At 34.0% G+C, this 27,727-nt stretch overlaps 2 protein-coding genes and 1 non-coding gene across 3 annotated transcripts in view; 1 reads left to right on the forward strand and 2 right to left on the reverse strand.

Moving 5' to 3' along the window:
• Nucleotides 1-5,600, forward strand: part of LOC142339892 (sperm flagellar protein 2-like) — a 224,973-nt gene extending 219,373 nt beyond the window's left edge. Inside the window, exons 41-44 of the mRNA XM_075390265.1 lie at nucleotides 2,864-2,994; nucleotides 3,583-3,615; nucleotides 4,270-4,709; nucleotides 5,413-5,600. Of these exons, the coding sequence (XP_075246380.1) occupies nucleotides 2,864-2,994; nucleotides 3,583-3,615; nucleotides 4,270-4,709; nucleotides 5,413-5,445 (637 nt within the window). The 3' untranslated portion in view covers nucleotides 5,446-5,600. The remainder of the gene's footprint in view (nucleotides 1-2,863; nucleotides 2,995-3,582; nucleotides 3,616-4,269; nucleotides 4,710-5,412) is intronic.
• Nucleotides 1-27,727, reverse strand: part of LOC142338415 (non-selective voltage-gated ion channel VDAC2-like) — a 420,938-nt gene that overhangs the window by 303,314 nt on the left and 89,897 nt on the right. The gene's annotated exons all lie outside the window — the stretch shown is intronic.
• On the reverse strand, nucleotides 3,209-3,292 carry Trnay-gua (transfer RNA tyrosine (anticodon GUA)). The gene is given in 2 exon segments: nucleotides 3,209-3,244; nucleotides 3,256-3,292. It is a non-coding gene; the product is annotated as a tRNA-Tyr (tRNA).

Consider the following 27,727-nt stretch of genomic DNA (forward strand, 5'->3'; position numbering starts at 1 on the left):
TTTTTCTTTTGTCTATTTTGATGTTCTGATTTCGGTAAGGTTAGGTTAGAGACATAATGTACGACGATTCGAGTCGTTTCCGGTATTCTACCGGCTATGTTTTGTTAAGCAGAAAGCAAGTTTGTTCATGACTTGAATTTTGACTTCTTTCTGTTCGAGCATATGCCTCCGTTTGTGATTGTCGACTACTGTTTTTGAACATTGGACTAACAGTAGCTTCGTTTGTAATGTATAGTAATTAGGAACTGCCGCTAACGTTTCAAGGTGAAGAGGTCATTCTGAATCTTTTTGTTCCTATATAAGTCTCCCCTTTTATCTAATCTACAGCGCGCAAATCCCCCCACCGCCCTCGCAACCCCCCCCCCAACTTACCCCCCACCTACCCCTAACCCCCTTCACCTAGCTAACCCCACCCATCCCCCCAACTATCCCAGTACCACCCACTTCCCCAATCTATCTACTCACCCACCTACCTACCCCCCCTCAACCACCTACCTAACCCCCGCCCCAACTTACACCCCCACCTACCCCTAACCCCCCAAACTATCCCCTCCCTTTACCTAACTAACCCACCTCCCCTATCTACCCACCCACCCCACCTAGCTCCCCCCGCACCTAAAAAATTTTCGGCGTTTTTAAAACACTTTGATGCGGTTTGTTGGGCTCCTTTTGTTTTTTTCTCTTGTTGATTTTGATGTTCTAATTTCTGTAAGGTTAGGTTAGGGATTATAATGCACGACGATTCGTGTCGTTTCCTGTATTCTACCGGCTATGTTTTTTAAAGCAGAAAGCAAGTTTGTTCATGACTTGATTTTTGACTACTTTCTGATCGAGCATTTACCGCCGTTTGTGATTGTCGACTTCTGTTTTCGAACACTGGACTTTAACAGTAGCTTCGTTTGTAATGTATACTAATTAGGATTTGCCAGTAATGTTCAAGGTGAAGAGGTCATTTTGAGTTTTTTGTTCCTATATAAGTCACCCCTAATTATCTAAACTACACCGCACAAACACCCCCCCCCTCCCACCGCCCTCGCAACCCCTCTCCCAACTTACCCCGCACCTACCCCTAACCCCCTTCACGTAGCTACCCCACCTCTCCCCCCAATTACCCCAGCACTACCCACCTCCCCAACCTATCTACACGCCCACCTGCCTACCCCCCTCCCCCTCAACCACCTACCTAACCCCCCGCCCCAACTTACACCCCCACCTACCCCTACCGCCCAAACTACCCCCTCCCTTCACCTAACTGCCCCCACCTACACCCCCAACTACCCCAGCACAACCCACCTCCCCCAATCTATCTACGCACCCACCCCAACTAGCTCCCCTGCACCAAAAAATTTTTCGGCATTTTTAAAACACTTTAATGTGGTTTGTTGGGCTACTTTTGGTTTTTTTTCTCTTGTCTATTTTGATGTTCTAATTTCGGTAATGTTAGGTTAGAGATTATAATGCACGACGATTCGAGTCGTTTCCGGTATTCTACCGTCTATGTTTTTTAATTCATCGTCTCCATCGATGATTCTTACAATTTGACTTCTTGGAATGGACTATTTCAATGACTTCAGTGACTTGTACTGCTTTTCAGTTAAAATTTTTGTACGTGACGTCATTTCTGCTTTTAGGTCAATTGCGTGACTTACCTCACTCAAATAATTGACTTCTGAACTCGCCTATGGAACTTTATTTTTTATGAACATTTACTAGTTAAAGATCAATGGTGTGCATCTAAGTAGCGCCAATTTTTTATGCCCTAATTCTTGGGTATTAGTCTTGAGTTTGTGATTTCGAATATCAATTTTGAAAAAGCTCTTTTAGGGCTTTTTCGTTATAGACCGTAAGGGACTGGTGGTCGATCTGTCTATCTTATTTCTTTAGTTGTTTTAATTCTTGGAAGGCCCTAAGCATCTATCGCGGCTATTTTCCGACAATCTACCGGCTATGTTTCAGAAAAATTGTATTCCAATTTTGTCCCCGCAGTCACAATGACACTGTCCCTCTATCCGTTTTCATTTTTTTTTAAATTAAGTATAAATTTGATGTAACAAGAGCCCAATCCAACGTTACTCTATGTAAATGAGTAAATAAATCAGAGACCGAACAACACCAGGTCCGGATGTTGAATTCTGTGAACATAAATTTATGTTTAGGACTCGGATCTCAATGGAAAATGCAATTCACTTGTTTTAATTCTTCAATACTTCTACAAAATTTATGCTGTTTAATACTCTTTGAAAATCACCGGGGCTGATAAAAATCTTCATTCATTTCACAAAACTTAATGCGTCAAAGTTTTTTGTTTAAAAGCCATTTTTTCCAACTATTAAGCTCAAGTAGGCTGATGAAACTCGACACTTGGCCATGACACCGAATAAATGGCTGAAGAATACGCAAATATTAAGCGTTGAATTTATGTAAGTTCAACGCTAAATCAAATGCTAGTTTATGTAAGGTCGGCGCTAAACTAAAGCGTTGAATTAGTGTAACGCTAATTTAAACTCTAGTTTATGTCAGATCAAATTTTAGAAACGCTAAAATTATGGAAGATTTACGCTTGGGAACGCTAAATGATGTTATACCAACGCTTGAAAACGGTGATACTTACTTTTGAACGCGTTTAGCTTAGATCTGACATAAAGTCAACGCCTCACCGCCAATCTTGCATATTTTTGCGTTTTTTTGTGGGGCACTTCGTCCCGGGGTAAAAACCCATGGAAAATCAGAGTATATTATTTGCAACTTAAGTTTATTTTAAGTTTCTTCAAAGGCTGCCTTCTCACACCATTGTTTTGACCAATTCTTCTTTTTCTTGTCTTGGTCTTTAATGAGCTCATTTCAGAAAAATCTAAATTTTTAGGGAAGAGGCTGCATTATTGGACTACATCAAGATGCTGCTCTACTTTAGTGGGGACATAGAACCAGTTGAGGGATTCCTGCGTGCCCTGAGTGTTTCTGCTCAGACCCATATTCCTAGACTCATCGAACCAGGTACTCAAACAGCTCAAAAACTTAATCAGGCCGCATAAAAATTTGGGCTAATACGGGTTAAAGATCCGCATATCGCATATTGGAACCAAACCAAGGTTTTTCTTGGTCAACTAGAAGGTTTTCTGATGAACTCCACCGATGTCTCTTGTCCCTTTCCTCCTCCAAAAGAAGCACAACATTTCCATGAAATAGCAAAACGTCTAGAATAAATTCCTCCGCCGACCCGGACTCGAACCAGGGACCTAAGGATCTCAGCGTACTCTACAGTCCTCCGCTCTACCAACTGAGCTATCGGCGGATGCAAACAATAATCCTTTGCTATGGTTCATCGCTCATCATGAAAATCCTAGACTCCCTCCCTGAATGATCATATAACTTTTACAATCAGCTCCCACCCATCGTTCTATTTTGAAGACACTATTTGCTGCATTTGAACGCTACTCGTAATTGGGGCTCAAACGACAAGGATGGCTCAAATTGAACCGCCCCAACAAAAGGAACAGACGTAGATACAATTGAAACTTTTATAAATTTTTCATAAAGCAAATCTTATCATCGCGTTTCACAATATATGCGTTTGTTTTACAGTGGACACCACCAAAACTCCAAAAACAGCCAACAGTAAGTATTCAGCACAGCACTGCGCAACATCTAATAGTGTGTGAAGTTGAGTGTGAGCATGACATGTGTTCTTATCATTCTAATTTCGTAGTTATTTTGAATATGGAAAATGCTCGCATGGAGATCAAAACACGCAGGTTTGATCCCGGGTTGAATTTTCGGATCTATTCTGTTTGCCCCCACCCAGTGTTTTCTGTGCCCTAATTACAATGTATGTGTTGGTATATAGCAATTAGCACTGTGTAAAAATTAGCACGTGCACCTGGGGGGGGATTGTGAAAGTTATTTGCCCACTAAATAGAAGTGGGGGGGGGGGGGGGGGGGGGCATGGATCCCACTTTTCTTTGATTCAATGCAAAGATCATATATGATTTCATACTGTCCATACTTGATTCCTTAGTACGATCCTACTATGAAGGCAAAACATGCCAAAAATCATATATGGCATTGTGTGATTACCAAGAATCATGTTTGACCCTGTTTTAAATCAATGAAAGTGGTTGGTATGAGGCATGACCCTACATTAGTTTCTCTGAATCAGTAAAAGATGTCACGTTTATGCAGTTTTCTTCCGACCTGCATGCTAATGTTTGCTGACGGTGTAGTTTGATAAGATAGAACATGAAATATATGACACTGGGCTGCTCTTTTCAGTCAACACCCAACGCTCCGAAGTTACAATCGCTTCTGAAGCACCTGTCAATGATGCTGGGATGATGGAATCTGGCTTGAGCATTGCCCAGAGTGGAACTGCACCCTCTGAGACCGGACCACAAGCTGAACAAACAGCTGTCGTCGCAGCACACAACGAAACTGTTCCTCCGATTGACATTCCCGAGTCAGCTATTGAGGCTGAGGTCAGCTTGGACTCGTTTCTTCTCGTGTTACAACATGGACAGACGACTCAAGGAGACTCGAATCGGTTCGCAGCGGGTGCTGATATGGAAGGAGAGAATATGATTTCTCTGAAAAGACTTCAGGAGATTTGGAATGAATTGGGAAACGGACAGAATGGGCCTGTCAAGTTCACTGCCTTATCACAACACCCTCACATTCAGGACATCATAGCCGCATGCTATACGTACAAATTCCCCGTAAGTGGACACCATTTCTCCCAACCAGCAATATGTTCTTGCGTAAAGACAGCTTTTTGCTGAAGATAAGAATGTTATTAGAATTTATAAAAAAATTAAACATGCCACTAATTTGTAATCACCGGCTTGGATTTGGGGAATCGACCTGTTTGAGCCTTCATGCTAAAATTTTCAGCACTTTTGGAATTATTACAAAGGTTGCTTGGATGTATTCCAAGTGTTATTTGTCTTTTTTCAAAATGTCTTGGATGACCATACTCGAAGTCTTTAATTTTTGTTGCTTGAAAATCCATGTTTTTCATATTTCCTCGTTTTCCACAAAACTGGAAGCCGATATGCTTACCACATTTATTGTTGAGGCCAATTTATGAGAGTATTCTTCACTATTTTATCCTTCGTATATTTCGATATTTTTTTTCGCGGTTTAGCGCACAGAGTAAGAAATGTATCATATTTTGATCATTAAATGTTCAATGAATTGGTGGGAATCTTGGATTTTTTTAAAAAATGTTGTTCAGATGACTGCATACTTTTGCTATCAAGGGCGTACGACATAGTGTTAATGCGATAATCTATTGGTTCATCCGGAAAAAACCTCATCCGCATCTATTCTCCATTAATAAAACAGTCTACTGCTTTTAGTAGTATTATGTTCACCTGAAAGTTTTTAGTAAAAAGTGACTTTATTGTCTTTTGTTTACAGGATTTGTCAGTGGCTAATGCTGCAGATGAATGAGTTGATGGCACAAAACAGTCTATTACCACCTTAGAAGAAACTGATGAAGACTATTAGCGATTTTGTTTATTGTCAGCGAAATGTAACTCAACCAGCATATCAAAATTATTCACATACCATCAGTAGATTTGAATTAATAAATTTGAGAATTTTAATTTTTTCCTTCTTAATATGGAGTTTATAGTGTAACAAGGCGGCTCGGTAATGTGCGTACGCACATAAGGTTCCGACCCCGCTCATCCACATTCTTTAGTTAATTCGCTACCAAATGATGAAGAGTTAAAAAAAAACTTCAACAACATACATATCATTCGATAAACAACCAATGGAATACAATAATACCACCCTAGAGGGCCGATGAACGTTGTTAATAGGACAACTAGAAAGGACAATAAAAAACATCAAACAACAAACCTTATTTACGACCAAAAATCGATGGCTATAAAAAATAAAATCATAACAAATTCAAACTCCCATCAGATAAAACCTAAACAAAACAATATCACCTATACTTCACGAAAGAAATATGGGACTTGTCCTCAATGCGACTGGTTAATAGGTCGACAAAAAAGAGCAAAGAGGTGTGAAGTTCAAAAATGCGTTTCTATTTTTGAAAAGAAATAATTTAACAACTCCCTGAAATCCCTAAATCATTTATATCTCCATAAGAAGCAATTGAGACATGTCATTATTCAATAATAATAAAATTTCAAAGCCAATGGGACCTACAATTATTGTCATGAAATAAAAAGAAAACAAAAATAATATAAAATGTATGAATATAAAGAATTCTCGAACTTTTTATCAAATCTTGTAGTGACAGTAGTAACAAACCCGGAAACAAATGTTTGAAGCTAAAACCTTCATAGACATCAAAACATAGATCACTGGAAACGTGTTCTGACCTGTGTTCACAGAGACTGAGCTACAATTCGACCCAGAAACTACTCAAAATGACGAAGCTCAAAAACCCAAATATATTTTTGAAAAAAAAAAATATATTTTCAAATTTTATAGCAGGCTTAAAATTTCAACAGACAGCGTAGGATTAGATTGTAATACTCCGGATGCCAAATCGGCCTCTTAATATTGAGACTAAGTCACGACCCTACAAAATAACAAATATGTAAAGAAGCCAGAACTTCAAACAATATTACGAGATCACACTATTTAAGGCACTATATTTATAAAATCATACCTGCAAGAACCGTAAGTTTTCATTTTTGTTTCATTTTAACATCGATGAGCTTTCCCTATATAAGGACTACGAGGAGATGAGAACAAAAAGAAACCCAAAAATTTAACGGTTTAGAAATCGCGGAATTTTTCTTGGGAAACTAATGGTCGAAGCAATATGTCACAACGTATAACCAAGCGCAAAAAAAATGTATGACTCAGCCAGAAGTAATTGAAGTTTTTAATTAGTGAGGTTGAGTTACATGTCTACGAAAATGAAAGCAAAAAGTACACTGTCGAAAAAAAATGTTTTCCTTATTTTAGTTTTAATGTCATTAAAACAAACAGCTATAAACTGAAATCTTTAACTATGTTAAGCTATACGTCTTGAGGAAGCAATTGAGACCTTTCGTTATCAGTTAAATAGCATACAACAACAAAAAAGAGAAACATAGGCAGAAATAAATAAATCATTTAAATTTTCGAGATAATTGTGTCTCACCCCAAAAAGCATAAACTATATAACTAAAAGAATTACCTTATCCAGATACGGCTTTCTCCTAACGATGTGCGTTTTCTATAATTTTTTTCAGTTGGACTTGCCAATATTATGATAATTTGACAAAACAACAAAATGAACTCATAAAATTTGCAGTTATGCTCAAAAATAATAAAAACTGTAAAACGCGTAAAAAAAGGAAAGGACCATTAATTGAACATAAAACCATTACGAACATTAATTTATAACCCAAAAGAAATTGGTTTTTGCTTGTTTTTACTGAGTCTGCAATTTAAGTTGAGAGAAAAAAGATAAAAAAATAGCTGCAAGGTTCAAAAATTAACCGATGTTTTCTTAAAACAATTATCTTCAAAGTTAAAACAGACATTAGATAACAACTGAAAAATTTCTCTAGATTATTTTATAACTGCTCAAAAATAGCTGAATCTTTGAATGGGAGAAAATAAGCTATTGGACTACGAAAATATAACAAATGAAAGAAAAATTCAAGAAGTAATTAAAAATCTTTTACGAAAACAATTGGTCAGAACCACAAAAACCATGAGCTTATTCTGAAACCGTATTATAATATCCGTGCTCACTGTTTTTTTAAAACTAGTATCTCTCATTCATTCAGCCCCAATCTGAATTTTTTGTAAGTAAAAAAAAGTTTACATTAAAACCTTTTCATAGCGGAAATATTTTGAAAAAAAAATTCGCGCTCCATTAAAATCTAGAAAAACTTTTCTAGTTAGTATCCATGACGAGATCAAGATCAACCCAGATGTTACTGCGCAATCTAACAACATACTCAACATACTCATTTATTCAAATGGTTGAGAAACAGATCATTTGTTCAATAAAATTTTTCAGGTTGTCAAAAAATAAAAATGCCTTTTGTGTATTTATTGTGATTTAATTTGCAAAAGACTGGTGAAATAATAAATCCAGAAGACTCTCAAAGCCAGTGGGTGTAGAACTAGTTTTTTTGTCAGCTTTAAAAGAATACGACAGAAGTTTTAAGGTATCTACTTCCAGCACATTTAAAATGATTGAGCTAAAAAAGCAAATTTGTTTACGAAAAAAAGTCGAATTTTGAAAAATTTAGCAAAAATTCTAGCCAAAAAAACTCGGTTCGAAGAATTCAGCAACCTTTCTCTATCTTTAGAGATAAAATTAAGGACGCTACAGTAAAAAATTTGAATAAAATTTAGCAAAATTGTCGAAAATTATGTCAAAATTACCGAAAATGTGAATAAAAACAGCTGAATTACGTCACATAATCACAAAACTTTAAACCTCGATAACTCCCTATAAAAAACGAAAATTAAAAAAATCTTTTTAATTCCATATTCTACGCTGGACGGGCTTTTTAATGATACCGCACACAATTCTCTGCGATGATTATATCGATCGGCCAAAATTGACTGAACAAAAAAAACCCATTTGAATATATAGTTCCTCCCCCACTAAAGTGGGTCGGAATAATGAAAACAATTATATAACTTCCGAAACAAATTTTGGCCAATTATATAAGAACATAATATAAAAAATGATACAAATGAAAAATGAATAGCAGAATTTTAATTGCATGTCAAATTTTTTCCATATAAAGGGGATTGGTATCGACTGCGCTTGCCAAATAACCGTTTTCAATAGCTGCCATCAGCTACCGGATTGGCTAGTAATTAGGCCCTGTTCTTGGGACTGGTGAATGTTCAGGTCAATATGCTGAACTAAAATCAAAGGAAGAGAAAGTGATAGGAATTTTTGTCAATGCATTACTCTAAGCGAAAACGAGAAAAGTTTGTGAAGAAATATTTTAGAATGCCAGAAAACTTTTAGTTCGTGTGCATCATTTTCAAATATTTTTCCCAGTTCTGACTCTAAGTTTTTCTAGCCTCATGCGGACTTTAAGTTAATTCAAAAATTATGTGTACATTTAGGACAATTTATGTTAATTCTAATCATTTATCAGACTTTTATTTGAATAGTGTCATTTTGGCAAGTTTGCTAATTGAGACAGTTTATCGTGTGTGCAATTTATCGTGTAACAAAATAGGTAGCTCGTTTGAGTGGTAATTCAGATTTAAATTTTTCGCTGCGAGATTGGGTAGTTTTTCGTCTCTATTTTACATTTTTCAGGTTTGACTACCGATCAAGGTCGCAAATTGTTTCAAATGGTTGGCATCTAGAATTGGGAGGGAGTTCATATTATATAGTAATCAATGACAAAAGATCAAAGCCAAAAGAAACGGGATTAACTCATGAAACGCGGTAACAAAATCATTTTTTTTTTAAGTTTTTTTCAACTGTCCTATAGCTCCTAAAATGATACTTTGGATAAAGACTAGCAGAATTTTTTCCCATGTCCATTTGTATATCTATGCGAGGGTCGTTGGAACTTATTTTGTTCTGTGCTGGAAATATCCAACCTACGAAAAATCGGTTTCTAATAGCCGCCATGATCTTATCATTTGGCTAACAATTAGACGTTGTCACTCTTACAAGTAGTGTTCAGTTTAAATTGCTGAAATAAAGAAAAGAAGATAGAAAAGGTTGAGTTTTGTCAATGCTTTATATTAAGAAAAGCTTGAAAAAAGTGCGGAAAAACATTGGAACGCGCGTAGAATTCTTTGGTGCGAGTTCAGCGTTTTTAATTCTGTTTCTCAGTCCCCACTAAAATTTTTTTCTGTCCACCGTGAGTCTTAGTTGGTTTCAAAAAACTAAGGAGAGTTTTTTATGAGAATTTTTGACCCTTTTCAACCGATATCAAGCTTTTTTCAGCTATTTTTTCTGCTAATTCTGCCTTTTTAGACTTTTTAGTGTTTATCGTCATAAATATAGCGCCTAAATATTGATTTTTCCTCAAGTCGAGTAAAAGTTATGAATATATTTGTGTATTTCTTTCTCTGTTTTTTAACTTTCAATCAATTTCTCTGGCTTGTTTTTCAGTTTTTTTTCACCGCAACAATTTTTGTTCTGACCCCTCTTGAGGGGGGAGGAACTATATAATCAACTGGGTTTTTTTTGTTCAGTCAATTTTGGCCGATCGATAAAATCATCGTAGAGAGTTGAGACTGGTATCATTAGAAAGCTTGTCCAGCCTAGAATATGGAATTAAAAAGATTTTTTTGATTTTCGTTTTTGACAGGGAGATATCGAGGTTTAAACTTTCGAGAAAATAGAGTGAATTCCGTTGATTTCATTCACCTTTTTTCGGAATTTTTGTCTAAAATTTCGCCAATAAATAAATAAATAAATTTTTCATGAAAATGTTGTTGATTTTACGTTTAAAGACAAAAAACATTGTCGGCTATTTCCATTGATTTTTTTTTGTCACAAATTCCGGATAAAAATTTCACAAAATTCAGACTTTCATCAAAAACAGCACGAAATACGTTTCTTTAGTCCACTCTAATTAAATTTGTAGGAAGTGCGCACCCAAACACCACTAATGCAATCTTTGTAGACCAAAAAGGGGCTAATTCCACGTCAACTTCCGTTGAGAGTGCTCTGTAATTAAAACTTTGTCGTTTTTCGCTAACTTTATTCGTTGATTATCAAAAACGCAGCATTTACTTTTGATTTTTTAACAAACAAAATATCTAAATCAATGACATTCCAATAATTTAATATTCCTAAGGAAAAATCAACATTAGCAGGACCAGTTCTGTACCAATCTTGGACCCTTACAATCCAAAAATAATTCGGATTGTCATCAGTCGGTTTGACAAAAAAAATTCGATCTTTATTATATTAATTGAATAACAGAACATTTCGAATCGAAGCTCACTAGTGATAGGTCCTATTGACTTCCTAATTAGCTCGGAATTAGTTTATTTAGTTTATTGCTTGAAAACTTATGGTCTTTTTGAATTTTAAAAAATTTGATTTTTAAATAAAAAATGGCTTACTGAACTTTGCCTCCATTTTTCTCTTACTTTGGTAAACTTATAGCTTAGTGTCAGCAATCAAAGAGTGCACCTTCTTTCTGCTGAATTCAAATTTAGTCTTTATTGTGGTTTCAGGCGTTAAGTTATGGTGTCCTGGCTTCGATACTACTAGATTTCATAATTTTTTTAAAATTTTTTGGTATTTTCCCATTTTTCTTATTTTCTAGTGTTGTCAAATTATCACGTTACTGTCAGTTCATATATCACATTTTTCGCGTTAAAAAAACGCACAATTGATAATGTTTAAATCCTGAAAGATATAGAATGTGTTTGTTCACTGCTTCGACAATACTTTCTCGAAGAGTTTAATTGAACTTTTTTTGTCTTTAATTGTCGTTTTTACTTTGTCTTTTTGGTCGTATCTAATTTCCTGTACAATAGCCCGGTTCGATTGGCTTTTCATGGAGGAGTAGAGGAGCCGATGTTCTGATATTAGAAGGTAGATAATGGCTTTCATGACTTTGAAAACAATTTTATTTCCAAAATGAAAAAATAAACATTTTAACTTCGCAATTTTGTTCCTTTTATTGTCTGTTTGTTACCTGGTCTCGTTAATTAAAAGTTAGAGATGGCTCTATTTTTGTCAAGGGAATTGTCAAAAGGGATCGCAGTCACAAAATCTAATGTTTTTAAAGAATTCGTGATCAATTTACTGGCTTCGAGACGGGTTTTTCACAAAAAATGTAAACTAATTTTCGATTATGTCATATTTGACGTTCTTTCTGTTGACGTAAGATATGTTCTGGATAATTAAAAGTCTCGAGAACTTCTTTTGGAAAAATAAATGAACCTATTCAAATTTTTCATTTTGTAATTAATGGCTTTCATGTCTTTGGAAACAATTTTTTTTCGATAAAAAAAAGTTTTACATAATCTTGCTTCTATCTTTTTAGTCTAATTGTTACCTAGTTTCATTAATGAGAGATCATATAATACATTTCAAAGAAAGGTGTCAAAAAGGATTTGTAATACAAAATCTAATGTTTTAGGAGTATTCGTTATGACTTTACTGGCTTCCTCACGGGTTTTTCACAAAAAAAAAGTAAATTAATTTTCAGTTTTTGTCACATTTGACGTTCTTTTTGTAGACGTAAGACTCATTCTGGACAATTGCAGGTCTCGAGGGCTTCCTTTGGAGGAATAAACGAACCTATTCAATTTTTTCATTTTGTAATTAAGGGCTTTCATGTCTTTGGAAATAAATTTTTTTCGATAAAAAAAGTATTAAATAATCTTGCTTTTTTCTTTTTGGTCTAATTGTTACCTATTTTCATTAATGACAGGTCACATAATACATTTCAAGGGAAGGTGTCAAAAGGTATTGGTGTCACAAAAATCTAATGTTTTAAGAGAATTCGTTATGACTTACTGGCTTCCACACGGGTTTTTCACAAAAAAAAGTAAATGAATTTTTGATTTTTATCATATTTGACGTTCTTTTTGTAGACGTAAGACATATTCTGGATAATTGCAGGTCTGAGGGGTTTTCTTTGGAAGAATGGTTGAACCTTTTCAAATTTTTCATTTTGTAATTAAGGGCTTTTATGTCTTTGGAAATAAATTTTTTTCGAAAAAAAACAAGTATTACATAATTTTGCATTTTTTTCTTTTTGTCTAATTGTTGCTTATTTTCAATAATGAGCGGCCACATAATACATTATCGGTGTTAAACGAAGGTGCAATCGAACATATTTTGGCGGCCAAAGCATGGCTTTACGGCTTCCAAAGCATTTTCTGGCAAGTTTTCAATGATTTTTTGTTTGTTGTCTGTTTGTTGTTCTTTTTGTAACTGCATAAAAATTGAATACCAAGAGTTCTTAATTCCCTTATATAGAAGCATTGGTAATTGTAAACCTATTTGATATTTCAGTTGATTCCTAATGGTTTTCATTACTTTGAAATTAATTGTTTTTTTTTAATTCAGCGAATTTTCTAACTTTAAAGTTTCTGTTCTTTTTTGTCTAATTGTTACCAAGCTTTATTATGAACTGGTGAATAACCATTTTTTTTCTGGTGAATTACCAGTTGATTTGTTATTTTCAGTTTCATCTCACGCTATTTTGACTTTGTTTTTAAGTTTTGTTTTTTCAAACGGACATAAATTTTTTGATGTAATTAATGTTTGTTATTGTTGTTTGATTTTGCCAATCGTCTTCGCTCGCTTTCTTAATATCGGCATATCTCATCAACAAAATGCATCATTTTTTCCACACCGGTTGATGTTTTGCTGACTAATGTAACAGTTCAAGCAGTTTGTTAGAGTGGCAATCAGATCTACTTTGAATCTAGTTCCGCCGCCAGTTGATTTTGCAGTATATTCTATTGTTTCTACAGTTTTAAGCATTTCTCGCTTCTCATTTTGGCTACTGACCAAGATAACCCATCGTTTCCAATAGTTTCCGCATGAACGTGGTAGAAAATTTTTCCGTAAAATACTGATAGCCGCCATGATCTGATCCGACTCTACGTTTTTTCCGACACAATTGGATTTTCACTTAGTTCTTAAAAATTAGTTATACACAATTTATGATCATTTTAACCCTTTATCAGACTTTTACATATATTTTTTGGTCTCTTTTTTATTTAGACAGTTATTAACGTTTATTGCCATTTTTATACATCTCTAAGGGTTCATTTTGCTATAAGTTGTTGAAATTTTATGATTACTGTTTTATTCTCGAGATATTTGAGTTGTCTTAGACCAATTTATTTTCTGTTTTTTGTTTTGATAACATTAATTAATTTAATTTTATTTTAAATTTCTATGAGGTTTAATGTATCATCGTGTCCTTATTGCAATAAACAATTTTCTTAAAATTATTTTGCTTTTGATTTTGTGTTGCTGAGGGAACCATCTGTTATGAAGTTTTAGTCGTTACAGTCTATGACCAAGCAATAACCTGCATCATTGCAAGATCGCGAGAGAACAGTTGTCGTATCTTTGCAGCTGGGGAAGATTTGATTAGTAAACTGTTTACAGATTTTGAGTTTATGATTCCCCCAATCAATTTTCTGTTTACCAGATATGCTCGCCATCTGTCTTGAGCAGTTAGTTGATTGAAAGCGTTTTGATGTCACTTTAAGTTGAAGATAACTCTTTCGGAATAGCAACTTGTGCAGAAATTTCGCAAGGAAATCAAATTTTTGTGCTTCGTTGGTTCTTTTTCTCCAATATTTTGATTACTAATGTAACAAAATAAGCAGATTGTTCGATTGGGTAATCAGTTTGAGTCTATTTTTGCGACAAGTCGATTGTAGAGTCTTCATTTCATGTATTATTATTTCGCTTCACGTTTATCGGTATCAAATAAAGCTTTTCACGCTTGGTTACTGAACAAGATTGACAATTGTTTCAATGGATGGCGTGTAGAATTAATTAATAGAGCAAATTTTATGTAATGTTGGCGATCAAGGAGAAAAAATCATAGTCAAAGGAAACCGGATTAAAGGATGAAATCCTGTTAAGAAATCATTGTCTGTTAGTTTGTCTGAGTTAATGGCAACCGCGAATAGTTTTCACTTGAACACCGGTCACTGTAGAGATTGATTCCAGAAAGTTTGCGTAATCTACTCTGAAATGTACTACAATTTAGAAAACTTTATGACACTTGAAAAAAGGCCGAGAAATGGTTTTTTATTCTGTTTCAAATCTTTTTAACATCAGGGGGACAGTGGTCGCTAATTTCCGGTATTATTTCCGCTATGTTTTCTCCTAAGTAGATTTTGCGTAAAACGGTTTGTATCATTCTTCTGATAAACCAAAGTATTACTGAAACAAAAAAGCAATTTTGCACTATCGGTTTCTTCGCACTTTTTTTGAAAATAAATGCTTCAGATTTCATCTCTGAATTTTAAATCAGGTTTAGAGACTGATAAAATAATTTAGAAAAAAGTCTAAAGCATATTTAATCAATTTTGCAAATAATTTATTAGAAATTGTTCTATTAGTCAATTGTTCTATTAGTCGAATTGCTAGAAATATGAAAAAATCCGAAAGATTTCACCCGTATTTTGTATTCAAGAATTTTAAAAAAGGTTGAAGAAATCTTTTCAACAATCGAGTCAGTTTTTCAAGTGGTTTTCCAATTTATCATTTTTGTATTTCTCCACAAAAACAAACAGATGGGCGGACATTGATTTTCTACCATCTACCAACAAGTTATCGGAATCGAAAATCTAGACAGTAGAAATCTCAAAACTATCGCAAAAACAAGGAAAACTGTAACAATTTATTAGATTTTTTCAATTCTGCAGATATATGTAATTGTTTGCTATTATCTTACGTAATTCAATTTCGCACTATAAACCACAATAAACCCTAATTTAATGCGCGTTTTTGAGCATAAAAATGATTATCAAAGCTTTATTACTACTAATAGTACTTATTACTACTTTCAAAGGGTTCCTACCCGGTTCATTGAATATACACCAGTACATCAACTGGAAGATATGGCAGCTTATTAAAGCTATGGCGGTTAAAGATATGCCGGTTATTAAATCTTCATTACTACTACTAGTACTTTATTACTACCTTTTAAAGGGAATTACTTATAAAAGGGTGTTATTTAATAAAGGGTATTACTTTTTATTACTACTTTATTGCTACTTATAGTAGTTTATTACTACTTATTAGTACTATTTATTACTACTTATTAAAATCGGCCAGTCCCACCTTGATATATAAAACTTTTGTTGAGCGAGGGATTTTTCGGAAAAAAATCAATTTTTGTGGCGCCGGGATGTACACCATATATATAAAAATTCTTGTAATTAAATCACTTTAAATCTTTGAAAGCTTTAATTAAATCTTTATTAAAGTGCTCATTACAAAATATTAAATCACTTTGCATTCTCAAAAGGCGCGCGTTTAATTAGGCTCAATTGCGGATTAAAGTAACTTTTAATGCGAATAATAGATACTTAAAATGAACCGAAACGTGCTACAAGACTTGTCACCTATTTTACAATTTTAAAGTTCTTTTTTCCGCAAAATTGGCAAAACCCCTTTTCCGAAAAAGAAGATACAAAGGTTGTCTCCTAATTCGTTCATTTTGTATCTGATTTTCGAGCGAATTTTACTAGAGCGGAAATTTGGGTGTATACCTCTGCGGTGTAATGAAGATGTTGTTTCTGAACAACATATTTTTACGATGAAACCAATATTTCAACAATTGGATCTGTAATTTAGGTGACAGCCTGTTTTGTCTGCCTTTGTAAAATTCACTTCAAAATTGAGCGTTTTAAGGATAGATTTCGACAGTCAAGTAGTTGCATGATCCCGAAGAGAAAAAATAACATGAAAAAATAGATAGTAATGCCCCAAGCATTTTTCTTGCTCAGTTGATTTTGCTACATGAAGGCTTTAAACAAATAAGGGACCTTTTTTGGTAGATATTTTTTGTGGATTTTGCTATACAATTTCTTAAAATAATTTTCAGCAGACTTTTTGCCACGAATTTCTTTTATTGCTTTTGATTCTCATTGGAAGAGTTGGTTCATTCAACAGAGATGACAAAACTGTTAATGAGCCTAACTGTTATATATATATATATATATATATATATATATATATATATATATATATATATTCTTCATTTATTTAATAAATTGAGCTACAATACTCGTATGATCTTTGTTCTATTTTAGTAATCACAAAAATTTTTGCAAAAATTTCCTACAAAGATATTTATTGTTTCCAAATTTGAAGCAGTTTTGACAAAATATTTGATAAATAGTTTTGATACAACTATCTTGTTAACTTTGGCTTCCGAATACATATTTTTTTCATTTCTATGTACACGTAGTTGGTTTGATCACACAATCTGGTAAGAAAATTTTGTGGACTAAACCTTCTCTGATCATTCAATTCATATTACTGAAAAAAGCTTTTTACACAGTTTAAATTCAAAAATGGTTGTCTTCGTAAAAAAATAAGTACTTGCCGTCAAATGCCGCACATCTCTGACGGGGAATCGCCAACGCAAGACATTATAGAATTCAAGACCGGATCGTAACAGCTTGTTCAATGACTGATTTATGCCCATTGGTGGAAAAAGGAATTTTTAAGCGGAAGTAAACTCTGAAAAACAGACTTAGATACTCGCGTTTCTCGCACCCTTTTATGTCATATATTACATTTTTCATAATAACACTAATTTATTTCCGCCCAAAAAGATTTTTTTTTGGTTGATTCTCATCCTTTATAAATGGACGCCTGCTGGTATTCATGATCATGTTTGCATTCAGTTTTCACCATTTCGAGACCACTTATTCAATTTGAGTAGACAAAAAAAGCTTTGGAAATCTTTTTGAATTTAATTCACAATAGGTCAGTAACAACTTATTAGTATAGCACTATTCAACGCCTCAACTTATGAAAAGACCATGCTCGACCAAATATCGTACCCAAAGAGCATGCTCGACTCAAATAGTCCATGAAAAGGCTTTAGCTCGAATTTACTGACCATCCTTAATTTATCTTGACTAAAGTTTTGATTGCTTTACGATAGCTCGTCAAGGCCACGATCGATCTCAATCGGCTCTAAAATGACTCCTGGTCGACCCAAGAAAAGCCCGTCTAGACCTCAATTAGCTGCAGATAACTTCAGCCATGGACCCATAAAGGGATTTCACTCTGACTTAAACCAAGTGTCGCCTCCCCACACTAGACTTCTAAAGATTTTAAAGCCTTTTCATAAGTCGAGGTTTGTACCAAGGACTTTTTAAGAGGTAAGAATAGCCGTTATAAATTTATGTACACCATTTTAGACGTGTAAATAATATTCATTGCTGATCATGTACCAAATCTAGAAAAGGAATTAGTTCCAATATTTCTTTTTTGCATAAAAATGCACATGACTGTCCAATATCGGATCACAGAGAACTGGCATGGCATACGACTGTCAGGTAGACGGCATAGTTCTGATATGCTATGGTTGCAGCCCCATTTTTTGTCAGGTAAACAGATGGATACATCCAAGGCTTGATTGGTTGCTGCGACCCCGACCAGATTATATTATCAGTCACATCCAACCCTGGGATCTCCTCCGTAACCCCCACTATTATGAAGAAGCACGTTACAAATAAATGAAATAGTAAAATATTCGCTAAACAGCAATGTTTTCTTTTTAAAAAATAGTAGGAATTTGTTCAATTCTTGATCATCTCGGCTGGAAAAAAGTCCAATTTCACTCTCAGAAAAGTGTGTAAACTCTCATTAAACTCGAACATAGCCGGCAGATTGCTGGAAAATAAGCCGCGATAGACGCTTGTTGCCTTCCATGAATTGAAACAACTAAAGGATTAAGATAGACAGATCGACCACAGTCCTTTAATAGACCACTAGACCTTTTGGGTTAGATTCAGACCGTCAATTTTATGACACATGCGGCCTATAAAGGAAAAACCTTAAGAGAGATTTTTAAAAATTGATATTCAAAATCTAAAACTCAAGAAATAGGGCATATAAGATTGGCACTACTTAGATGCACACTATTGACATTTAACTGGTAAATGTTCATAAAAGTTAGTGTTCCATAAATGAGTTCAGAAGTCATCTTTTAGTGAAGTAGGTCACGCAACTGGCCTAAAAGCAGAAATGACGTCACGCTCACAAATTTTAGCTGCAAAGCCGTAGAATTCACTGAAGTCATTGAAAAAGTCAATTTCAAGAAGTCAGGTTGTAAGAATCATCGATTGAGACGACGAATTAAGAAAAACATATGAGAACAAGTCCTGACGTTCAGTTCAAGGAATTTTCCTTGCCTAAACAAAAAATTGAACCTAGAATGGACTACGAGTGAATTGGGAAAATCATTTCTAAAAAAATCAGAAAAAAATTAAAGAAGAAACAGAAAATCAATGTCAAAATGCCGCATGTGAACAAAAAACCACTAGCTAGAGAAAGAGATTTTTTGTTCAAACACTGTTTTCTCACTCTATTTTAAAATTAGAGCAACAAAATTTCACTTCGCAAAACCACTTGCTTTTTCGCTCCATTTCCTGTTTCTTCGTGACCAAAATCACTACTCCAATTTGACTTCAAAAAAGAAAATGTTTGAACAGATCTTAAAAAAAAAGACAGCGCCCCAATAGAACCACGATGTCCCCAATAAAAGCCGCCATCGCTTCGCGGCTATTTAAAAAGGTTTAGGTTTCAGAGGACATATTACTTCAATCAGTTACTGACGTCTGAATGTTAAGAAAAATTTTTGAGAAGTCAATCTGTTTCCTTTATTTTAGATCTATATTTTGGTTGTAGAATTAAAGAGAGTTCTAATAGTTCTTATAACAATTTCGGGCTTTCCTTTTTGTCGACTCTGCTGATACACTAACCAATTTTATGTTGAAAGGCAGATTTCTATTAAACAGTTCGGCGTATTTTTCTTTACGAAAATCCAAAAATGCAGTGACACGTTTTTCCCAAAAATTTATGTAATATAGAATTTCGTATAGACTTTATAATTCCTATTTTATAAATTAAATTGTATATAAACTGTTTAGTCTGGTTTTGGGTCGTGGCCAGAACGATACATACCATAGTTCAGATATGGGCTATGGGCCAGACTGAAGAGATCGAAAATCGCGTATGTGCCAGAAAGAGACCAGAGATATTGTGTATGGGCCATGATGAACAGACCTAACTTCAGGTTCTGGATCAGAATCTGTTCACTGATGCCGGAAGGCGGGGTCTGTCCAGTTTTGCCCAGGGTTGTCAAAGTCGGTTTGGTCTGGACCAGGATTGGCAAAATGTGCTCAGTCTGGCTGATTTCCGATTTTTTTTTCTGCCCGGTCTGGATACCTCTCTCCCCTACCGAAGACCGTCTGACACATACCTGTCTTGAGTCGCGAACCTCTTCGTGAACATATTTCCTGATTGCATTGGGAAGAGATTTCTCTCAAAGCCGACATGTTTGGGAACGTAAAATTCTCATCAATATATGTTTTTTAAATGCTATATCAGATACAGTGATTTACGACACTTGAGTGAAATATGATTAAAATGAACGAAGAATCAGAGCAATTAAATGTAATTTACTGGCATGTATATATATATATATATATATATATATATATATATAAAATTGTTATTTTTCCACAGCTCTGAATATCACATTTACAGAAAGATGCGGTCAAAAATAGCTTGAATCAGATAAGTGTTTTATTCAATTTGTCTTTAATAGAGCTTGGCTTCGTAATCGAGAATTCGTTTGGATGCCATAACTTGATGTAACTTTTATTGGCTTCCTTAATTACTCTTATTAGATTTTCCGGGATTTGAGCACTGTGAACAAGGTTTGCATTTTTGTTCTGATAGCTTTAAAATGTATATTGTTTTCTTTTTTTTTCAAGGCGTTTCATGGTTCAAGTCCTCAAAAATCAAGCGAAAGGTTTCGAGATTTCGATTACCTCAAATAGAAAAGAAGTAGCAATAAATGGCAGCAATTCAAAAACAAGCTATCGTTCAATTAGGGGTTGACAGAAAAGATCCCTTTCCTCTTAGCGAAAACCATCTAGACGAGCTGAATATGATTCCCAACCATACCGCGTTGAATTCGCTTCTGCTCATCAGAAAGTCTATTTGTTTTTGGGTTCCATCTAAATCTCCAAATAGAAATGAGCCTAAAGAACATACACAGCTGACCTCATCAACCACTTGATGGAGGCAGTTGGAAAAACTTAATTTCCAATTTAAATTTTAATTTATCTATCAAGGTGACAATGCATTATATCGCAGTATATAATACCAAGATCAGTTAGAGACTTAAAAAAAGAGATTAATTGATAATTAACACGTTTTTGCAACACTAAAAGAAAAAGCAAACAGTCTACTGCAGTAGTGTAGACAATTTCTCAGACTTTGCCTCTGATCAGACCGTAGTGCAACCATTGTCCAGACCATCGCGTGACTCAAGCGTGTCACGGACCATGTAATTTGGGTCGCACCACGCCACTGGTGTGCGACCCAATTGGTCTGATCAGAGCGGTCTGGGGTAGCACAAATAAACCTGCTTTTTTAACGAGTTTACTGATTGGCGACTTAATAGTATTCAAACAATCTTAGCTAAGTATTCAACTGCTGAAAGTTCGTTCCTTTCCTTTATAGAGATAATCAAATTACGCTCACGTACGGGATAAAAATATAGCCAGCATTCATTACGCTTATTTTGAATGTTTAATAATATCTCAAAACCCAGCATTCTAATTTGCCTAAAGAAGTAATTAAGGAATTGAGGTAGAAAATGAAGCACAGAACAGATCATTGAAGAAATTTCTTGTTCCATTGATTACAGGTCTACCCTAGCCGAGAAAGGACGGTTATCTTGTAGGAATCTGGCAGATTTTGGCAGATTCTTACACGAAGATGCATCCTCTGGCAGAAATTTCCTGCAGATTCCCACAAAACCAACATTTGCAGGCAATTTCCGACAAGTTGATCATTTTTGTCTTATTCATGGAAGATAACATTAAGATTAATAATTTCTTTGTTAAAAATTGAAAATTTTAATTTTTTGTAAGATTTTTGTTATGTAACTTTCGTCTCAGTTAATCAGTGTCATGCAAACTACTTTGTTTGAGCTTGTTACTTATTCTCGTAATAAGGAAGTATCTCTTCTATATATCTTCAACTAATTCTTAAAGTTTAGGAAAATGTTTCAATAAAGAGCAAAAGGCTTTTGAATTATTTTTTACGTTTTCTAAAGGGACGTAAAATTCATCTGAGGTCTGTGTAGAAAAGGTACAATTGTAATCTGAAAATTGGAAATTAGTGCTCAATATACTCTACGAACAGCATTAGCAAATGAAAAAGTTACAAAAATTATCTGAAACACAATCTTTTCAATATTTTCAAGGCATTGTTTAGTGTTTTTCAATTAATTTTATGCTTTTTGTTCCAGAATGAAAGCAACTGTACTGAAAATATTTGCGTCGAAAATTAAAATGAGCAATGTTATCATTAGTCGAAACACAGATCAAATGGAACGAAGACTTTTGTTTGTATCGGAACGTTGCAAAAAAAAACATTTTCTGTCAAAGATTTGAATGACGGCCATTCTTCTGGCCAATACTTCCAGTTAAACCTGTTTTCAAAATGAATCCTGCAAGACTCTCAATTTTCTGCGATAAATTAGAATATAACAATTCTTCTGACAGTATCTGATGGATTCTTACATGAGAATAATCAAATTGATCAGTGTTTTCACCAGAGCAGGAAAGATTGTTCGATATTGGGAAATAGCAAACGAATATACAAAATTACGGCTATAAACAAAAAATTTACTCAAATGTTTATTTGACAAGTGCGAACTGTTGTCAAATAACTCTGAAAATTAAACTTAAAGATCCAAATGTTTTTCTTGATTATGAAATTTTGTCATAGTTTTTTTAAACCAAAATAAGTTATGCGTTTCATATACGTTCTTATAGCCAAAGTGTACCAAATTAAATTTTGTTGGAAAAAAAAAGTTCAGTTGACCCAAATCGCTGTGACCCAAATGGATGGCTTGGAAAAGGTTTTAGTCGCGCCTTCGTACTGGCCAATACGAATTTTTTGTCTGTTTGGTCTAGCCAAAATCGATACTTCAGACTTTGTTCCAGACAATACCCACATTTGGATCTGCCCCGTTAGGCCAATCCAATCGATTGGCTTAGTGTTTGGTCAGTCTGGCCAATGGGGTGACCAAAGCTGCTTTAGTCTGGTCAATGGTGGCAAAAGTTTGTGCGGTCAGGTTGATACCTATATTCGGGCATGGTTGGTCTAGAAACCCTTAATTCCCATCTCAAGTCGGAAAATTGAATCCTTGGTTTGTGCTCGTGACCTCATTCTGAGCATTCATGTCAACTATAACAATCCGACAGTTTTCTGCATCCAGAGTGTACATTCAGAGCCAAAGACTTCAACAACATTCAAAACGTGTAAAAATGATTTGAAAAAAATGCTAGAAACTGTTATTTAATTTTCAAAGGGTTGTTAATTTCAAGTACCTATCGTAAAAGCTGTTTTCCTAATTCAATTGTCGATTTTATGAATACTCAAAACTTTTGTTTGTAAACATTTCTGTCAGAATCAGATTTCCTGAAAGGACAAGAGAAAAGCGTCTTCCAGTAAGTAATTGTTCCGACCCCCACTTTAGTAGGGAGGGAGGAACTATATATTCAACTGGGTTTTTTTTGTTCAGTCAATTTTGGCCGACCGATATACTCATCGTAGAGAATTGTGAGTGGTATCATTAAAAAACCCGTCCAGCGTAGAATACGGAATTAAACAGATTTTTTCGATTTTTGTGTTTTACAGGGAGTTATCGAGGTTTAAAGTTTTGTGAACATATTCAGTAAACTTTGCTAATATTTGGCACAATTTCGCTAATAAAATTCAAAATAAGTTAAAATTTTTAACTGCAGAGTGTTGTTGTTACCGTTAGAGATAAAAGAGCGTTGCTGAATTGTTTGGCTGAAACTTTTTTGGTTAAAATTTTTGATAAAATTTTAAAAATTCAAACTTTTTTCATCAAAAATGGCACAAAATATGCTTTTTTGGTCCAATTTGTTAAATTTTGCCAGACTTAGTGACCTAGCTAGAAACCTTAACACAGACTCCTTTATCTCCATAAGGGCGCTAGTTGCAATTAGGTGCCGTATGAAAGTCTTCTGGAATTAAAACTTTGCCGTTTTTTGCAGAATTAACTCGATAACTATACAAAATGCATTTTTTTTTCAATATTTGAAGAATTCCACTCAACAATTGGTCTAATTCGCAAACACTTGGATCACTTGGTCAGTTTGCAGGGCGTGCGACAAAATCAGGGTGAGGGTCGATAATATCATGGAATCTTAGAATCAGAGACTTTATTGATGCTGCCTTTTTTCAAAATATTTTGCTTTTGTTCTTTCAATATTAATTACTGACATTTCTTATTCACGGCACCGTTAATGTCAGCTCCAATTTACGTAAATTAGATGCCGAATTTAGAAGCAGTTTGTTTTCAGAGAACCAAAGGGTTTTCATGGCTTTGAGGCAGACTTTTAGTAAAAATTTAACTGAATTCTTGTCTTTTGCCTTCAATTGTTATTTTTGGCAGTCTGATTTTTAAGTTTGACCACTCAAAGATCTAAAATTCTTCCTCAAGAGGCGCAAGTGAACCTTTTCTATCCATTCGGTTGTTACTTAATGTCTGTTATTTTATTGAATGTATTTGTTTTAAGGAAACTTCTGTGATTTTTTGAACTTGTCAATTTTTTATCTTATTTTAGTCAACATTTTGCTGATTCTCACTAAGTACAGGTCAACTTTTCCTCTGTATTGAAAAAAAACTAATTTTGTGGCCAATTTTTTTAACGAAAAGTTTTCTTGCTTTTGGTACTACGATTTTTTAGTGCATTTTTAGTGTATTTTTTTCTGATTTTAGAGCATAATTGCCCATTTTTGCTGTTGTTTTTGTTTCTTTTGTAAATTGTCACATTATTTAACAATCCAACTGAAACACATTTTACAACATTTGAAACTGAACATAATATTTGATTCTCATAACATATGGTTTGAAGGGCGGCGACACCGTTCTCTTGCAGAAACTGTTAGAGTTTTTTTTATTTTTGACCTTTATTTGTTTTTAATTTTTGTTTTCATATGCCGAATATTGTGTAATTAAATGTCTCAGTGGCCAACAATAGATAAACAATTGAACCTAAAAAACTGGTATCGGTAAATAACTAATGGCTGTTTTGACTTCCAAATTAATTTAAAAAAAAACAGTTATAGTATTCTTCAACTTATCCCATTTTGTTCTGGTTTGGGTTTTTTTTCGTATTTTTGAATGTTGCATCATTTTTGTAAATTAGCTTCATCAATTAGAGATCTTTTTGATGTCTTGTTGAATCAAACAATTTTTCTGTTGTTTAAATTTTCTAAATGATGTCTTCAGTGCTTAGACAATTTGTTTCAGAACAATTTTGAGAAGTTCAGATACATTTCAGTTTTTGTGGTTCTTTTTGTTGTGATTTTGTGATATTCGTATTACAAAAAGATGTTATGATGATCAAAGGAGACACAAATGATGATGTTATATTCTCGCGGTCAATATATTATATATTTTAATGGCTTCAAAACTGTGGTTTCTTAAAGTTGTTTTTGAAACTTATTAGTTCAGCTTGTATTTAATGTTATTTTATAGTCTTATGATTTAGTCTCATTAATAACAGTCGCAATTAGTTTTCCAAATATTTGCAAGACAAATTGTCTACTTTTTTAGTCGAAAGTTTTTGTTGGCTATGAATTTTGTAAACACTTTAATAAAAAAAGTATTTCCAATTTTATTTCTGTTAAATTGTAGCTAAGCATCTCTATATACAAATCACATCATTTATCTTTTGAAATACATTTTGCTATTCATAACAATATATTTACCTCAAATGGTCTTTCTTCTTGGAACAACCAGTTTTCATTAAATCAATTTTCGTGATTTTTGCAAGTTCGCCCCTTTTTTGTAGATTTTTGTTTTCTTTTCACAGTATCACAATAAAGGGCGTCATTTGACTTACAAATCTTGTCACCTGAAAAAAATGCAAACAAAGATTTTTATTGTATTTAGTGATCATCTCAATTTTTAATTGATTGTTGGGACATCGTTTTCGTGCATAATTTTTCAAGCAAATTTCTCGTTTTTGCCTGTATTGGTCGTTTTTTTGTAGCCGTATGACATTTCCTGGATAATGAAAAGCCTCAGTCGCTCTCTATTGAGGTACAAAAGACTCTTTCAATGATTGCATTTGATGCGTAATGTTTCTAATCAGTTCAATTTTAATACTTTTTTTTTTGAAAAAAAGCAATGTTTTAATGAAATTTTTCCGCTTTTGCTCATTCCTAGTCGACTTGTTGCCAAGTCGCATTGAGGAAAAATCACATATTTTGTTCAAAAAAGTACCGGTTAATCTATTTAGTGTGATTTTTGTCTGATGCCCTTTCGATTTGGTTATTAGTGGTTTTCAAAAAATGGACAAGGTGTTTGGGTCGTAATTAATATTTGTAACTCTTTGTTTTTATTTCTCGCTTTTCTGGTGGTCATAATATGGTAGCCACTATGGTCTCATAGCCCCTCTAGAGTAGATTGTATTATTCTTTTAGTAGTTTGTTGAACGATATGTTGATATGTTATATTTTTTTATCTCTTCCTCATTTAGTAGACAATTAAGTGAAAAATGTAGATGAGCGGGGTCGGAACTTAATGTGCGAACGCACATTACCGAGCCTCCTTGTTATCGTTCAAGAGTTGACGTCACTATTACAAGTGCCAACCATTGAAAAGACTTTTAGTAAATCTATAGTGGTTGGAATCAAAATATGATATTGGTAACAGAAATGCTTCAATCGCTGTGCATTTAAGTCTATCTGCACAAATTTTTTTGCCATTTTGAAAGATTTCAAAAACTGAAGACGTGTTTTATGTCATTTTTATTGGTCACCAAAAAATTTCTCTTTACAATAGAAAACAAGAATAGGCTGTTATATTGTTAATACATTCTAGCTTTGTATCGCGCATTTTAGACGGCAAACTTTGTTCATTTATGATATTAAATGACGTCTCATCTGCTTAATACATCAGTAACAAAAAATTTAGTTTCTGACGGAAGAGCTGAAATTAAAATAATTTCCGAGAGATTTAAAAGTTCACAAAACTGCTCATACTCTGCATGAGATTGTTTTTCATACTTATCTCCAAACAAATTTCGTTGTCACTGATACTTTTTATTGAATCAAACCAACATAATTTTTGAAAACTGACTCAAACTGGCATTGGAATAATTTTATATCTGTCATTATTTTTGTTCCGACCCCCACATTAGTGGGGAGGGAGGAACTATTTACTCAACTGGGTTTTTTTGTTCAGTCAATTTTGGCCGATCGATATAATAATCGTAGAGAATTGTGAGTGGTATCATTGAAAAGCCCGTCCAGCGTAGAATATGGAATTAAAAAGATTTTTTCGATTTTTGTTTTTTACAGGGAGTTATCGAGATTTAAATTTTTGTGAACATTCGACTGTTTTTGTGCAAATTTTCAGTAAATTTTGCTAAAATTTGGCACAATTTCGGTAAAATAATTAAAAATAAATTTAAATATTTAACGGCAGAGTGGTATTGTTACCGTTAGAGATAGAAGAGAATTGCTGAATTGTTTTTATGAAGTTTTTTTGGCCAAAATTTGTCGATAAAACTTTCAAAATTCGATCTTTTTTATCAAAAAATGGCACAAAATATGCTTTTTTGGTCCGGTTTGTCAAATTTTGCCTGTCTTAGTGACCTAGAAAACTTAACTTAGACTACCTAACGTCCAAAAGAGCGCTGGTTGAGTTCAGTCGCCCTATGAAAGTCTTCAGGAATTAAAATTTTGCCGTTTTTTGCATATTTAACTCTATAATTATACAAAATGCATCACTGTTTTTTTAATATTTGAAGAATTTCACTCTACAATTGGTGTGATTCGCAAACACTTGGAATACTTGGTCGGTTTGTTGGGCGCGTGGCAAAATTGGGGGTAAGTTCGATATTATCATGGATTCCTAGAATCAGAAACTTTCCATTTTTGTTTTAGAGCTGCCTTCTTCCAACAAAATTTGCTTTTGTTCCTTTAATATTAACTATTGACAAAAATTTTTAT

Source organism: Convolutriloba macropyga, chromosome 1 (genome assembly GCF_964194025.1).
Source record: "Convolutriloba macropyga chromosome 1, txConMacr16.3, whole genome shotgun sequence".
Classification (NCBI taxonomy): Eukaryota; Metazoa; Xenacoelomorpha; order Acoela; family Convolutidae; genus Convolutriloba; species Convolutriloba macropyga.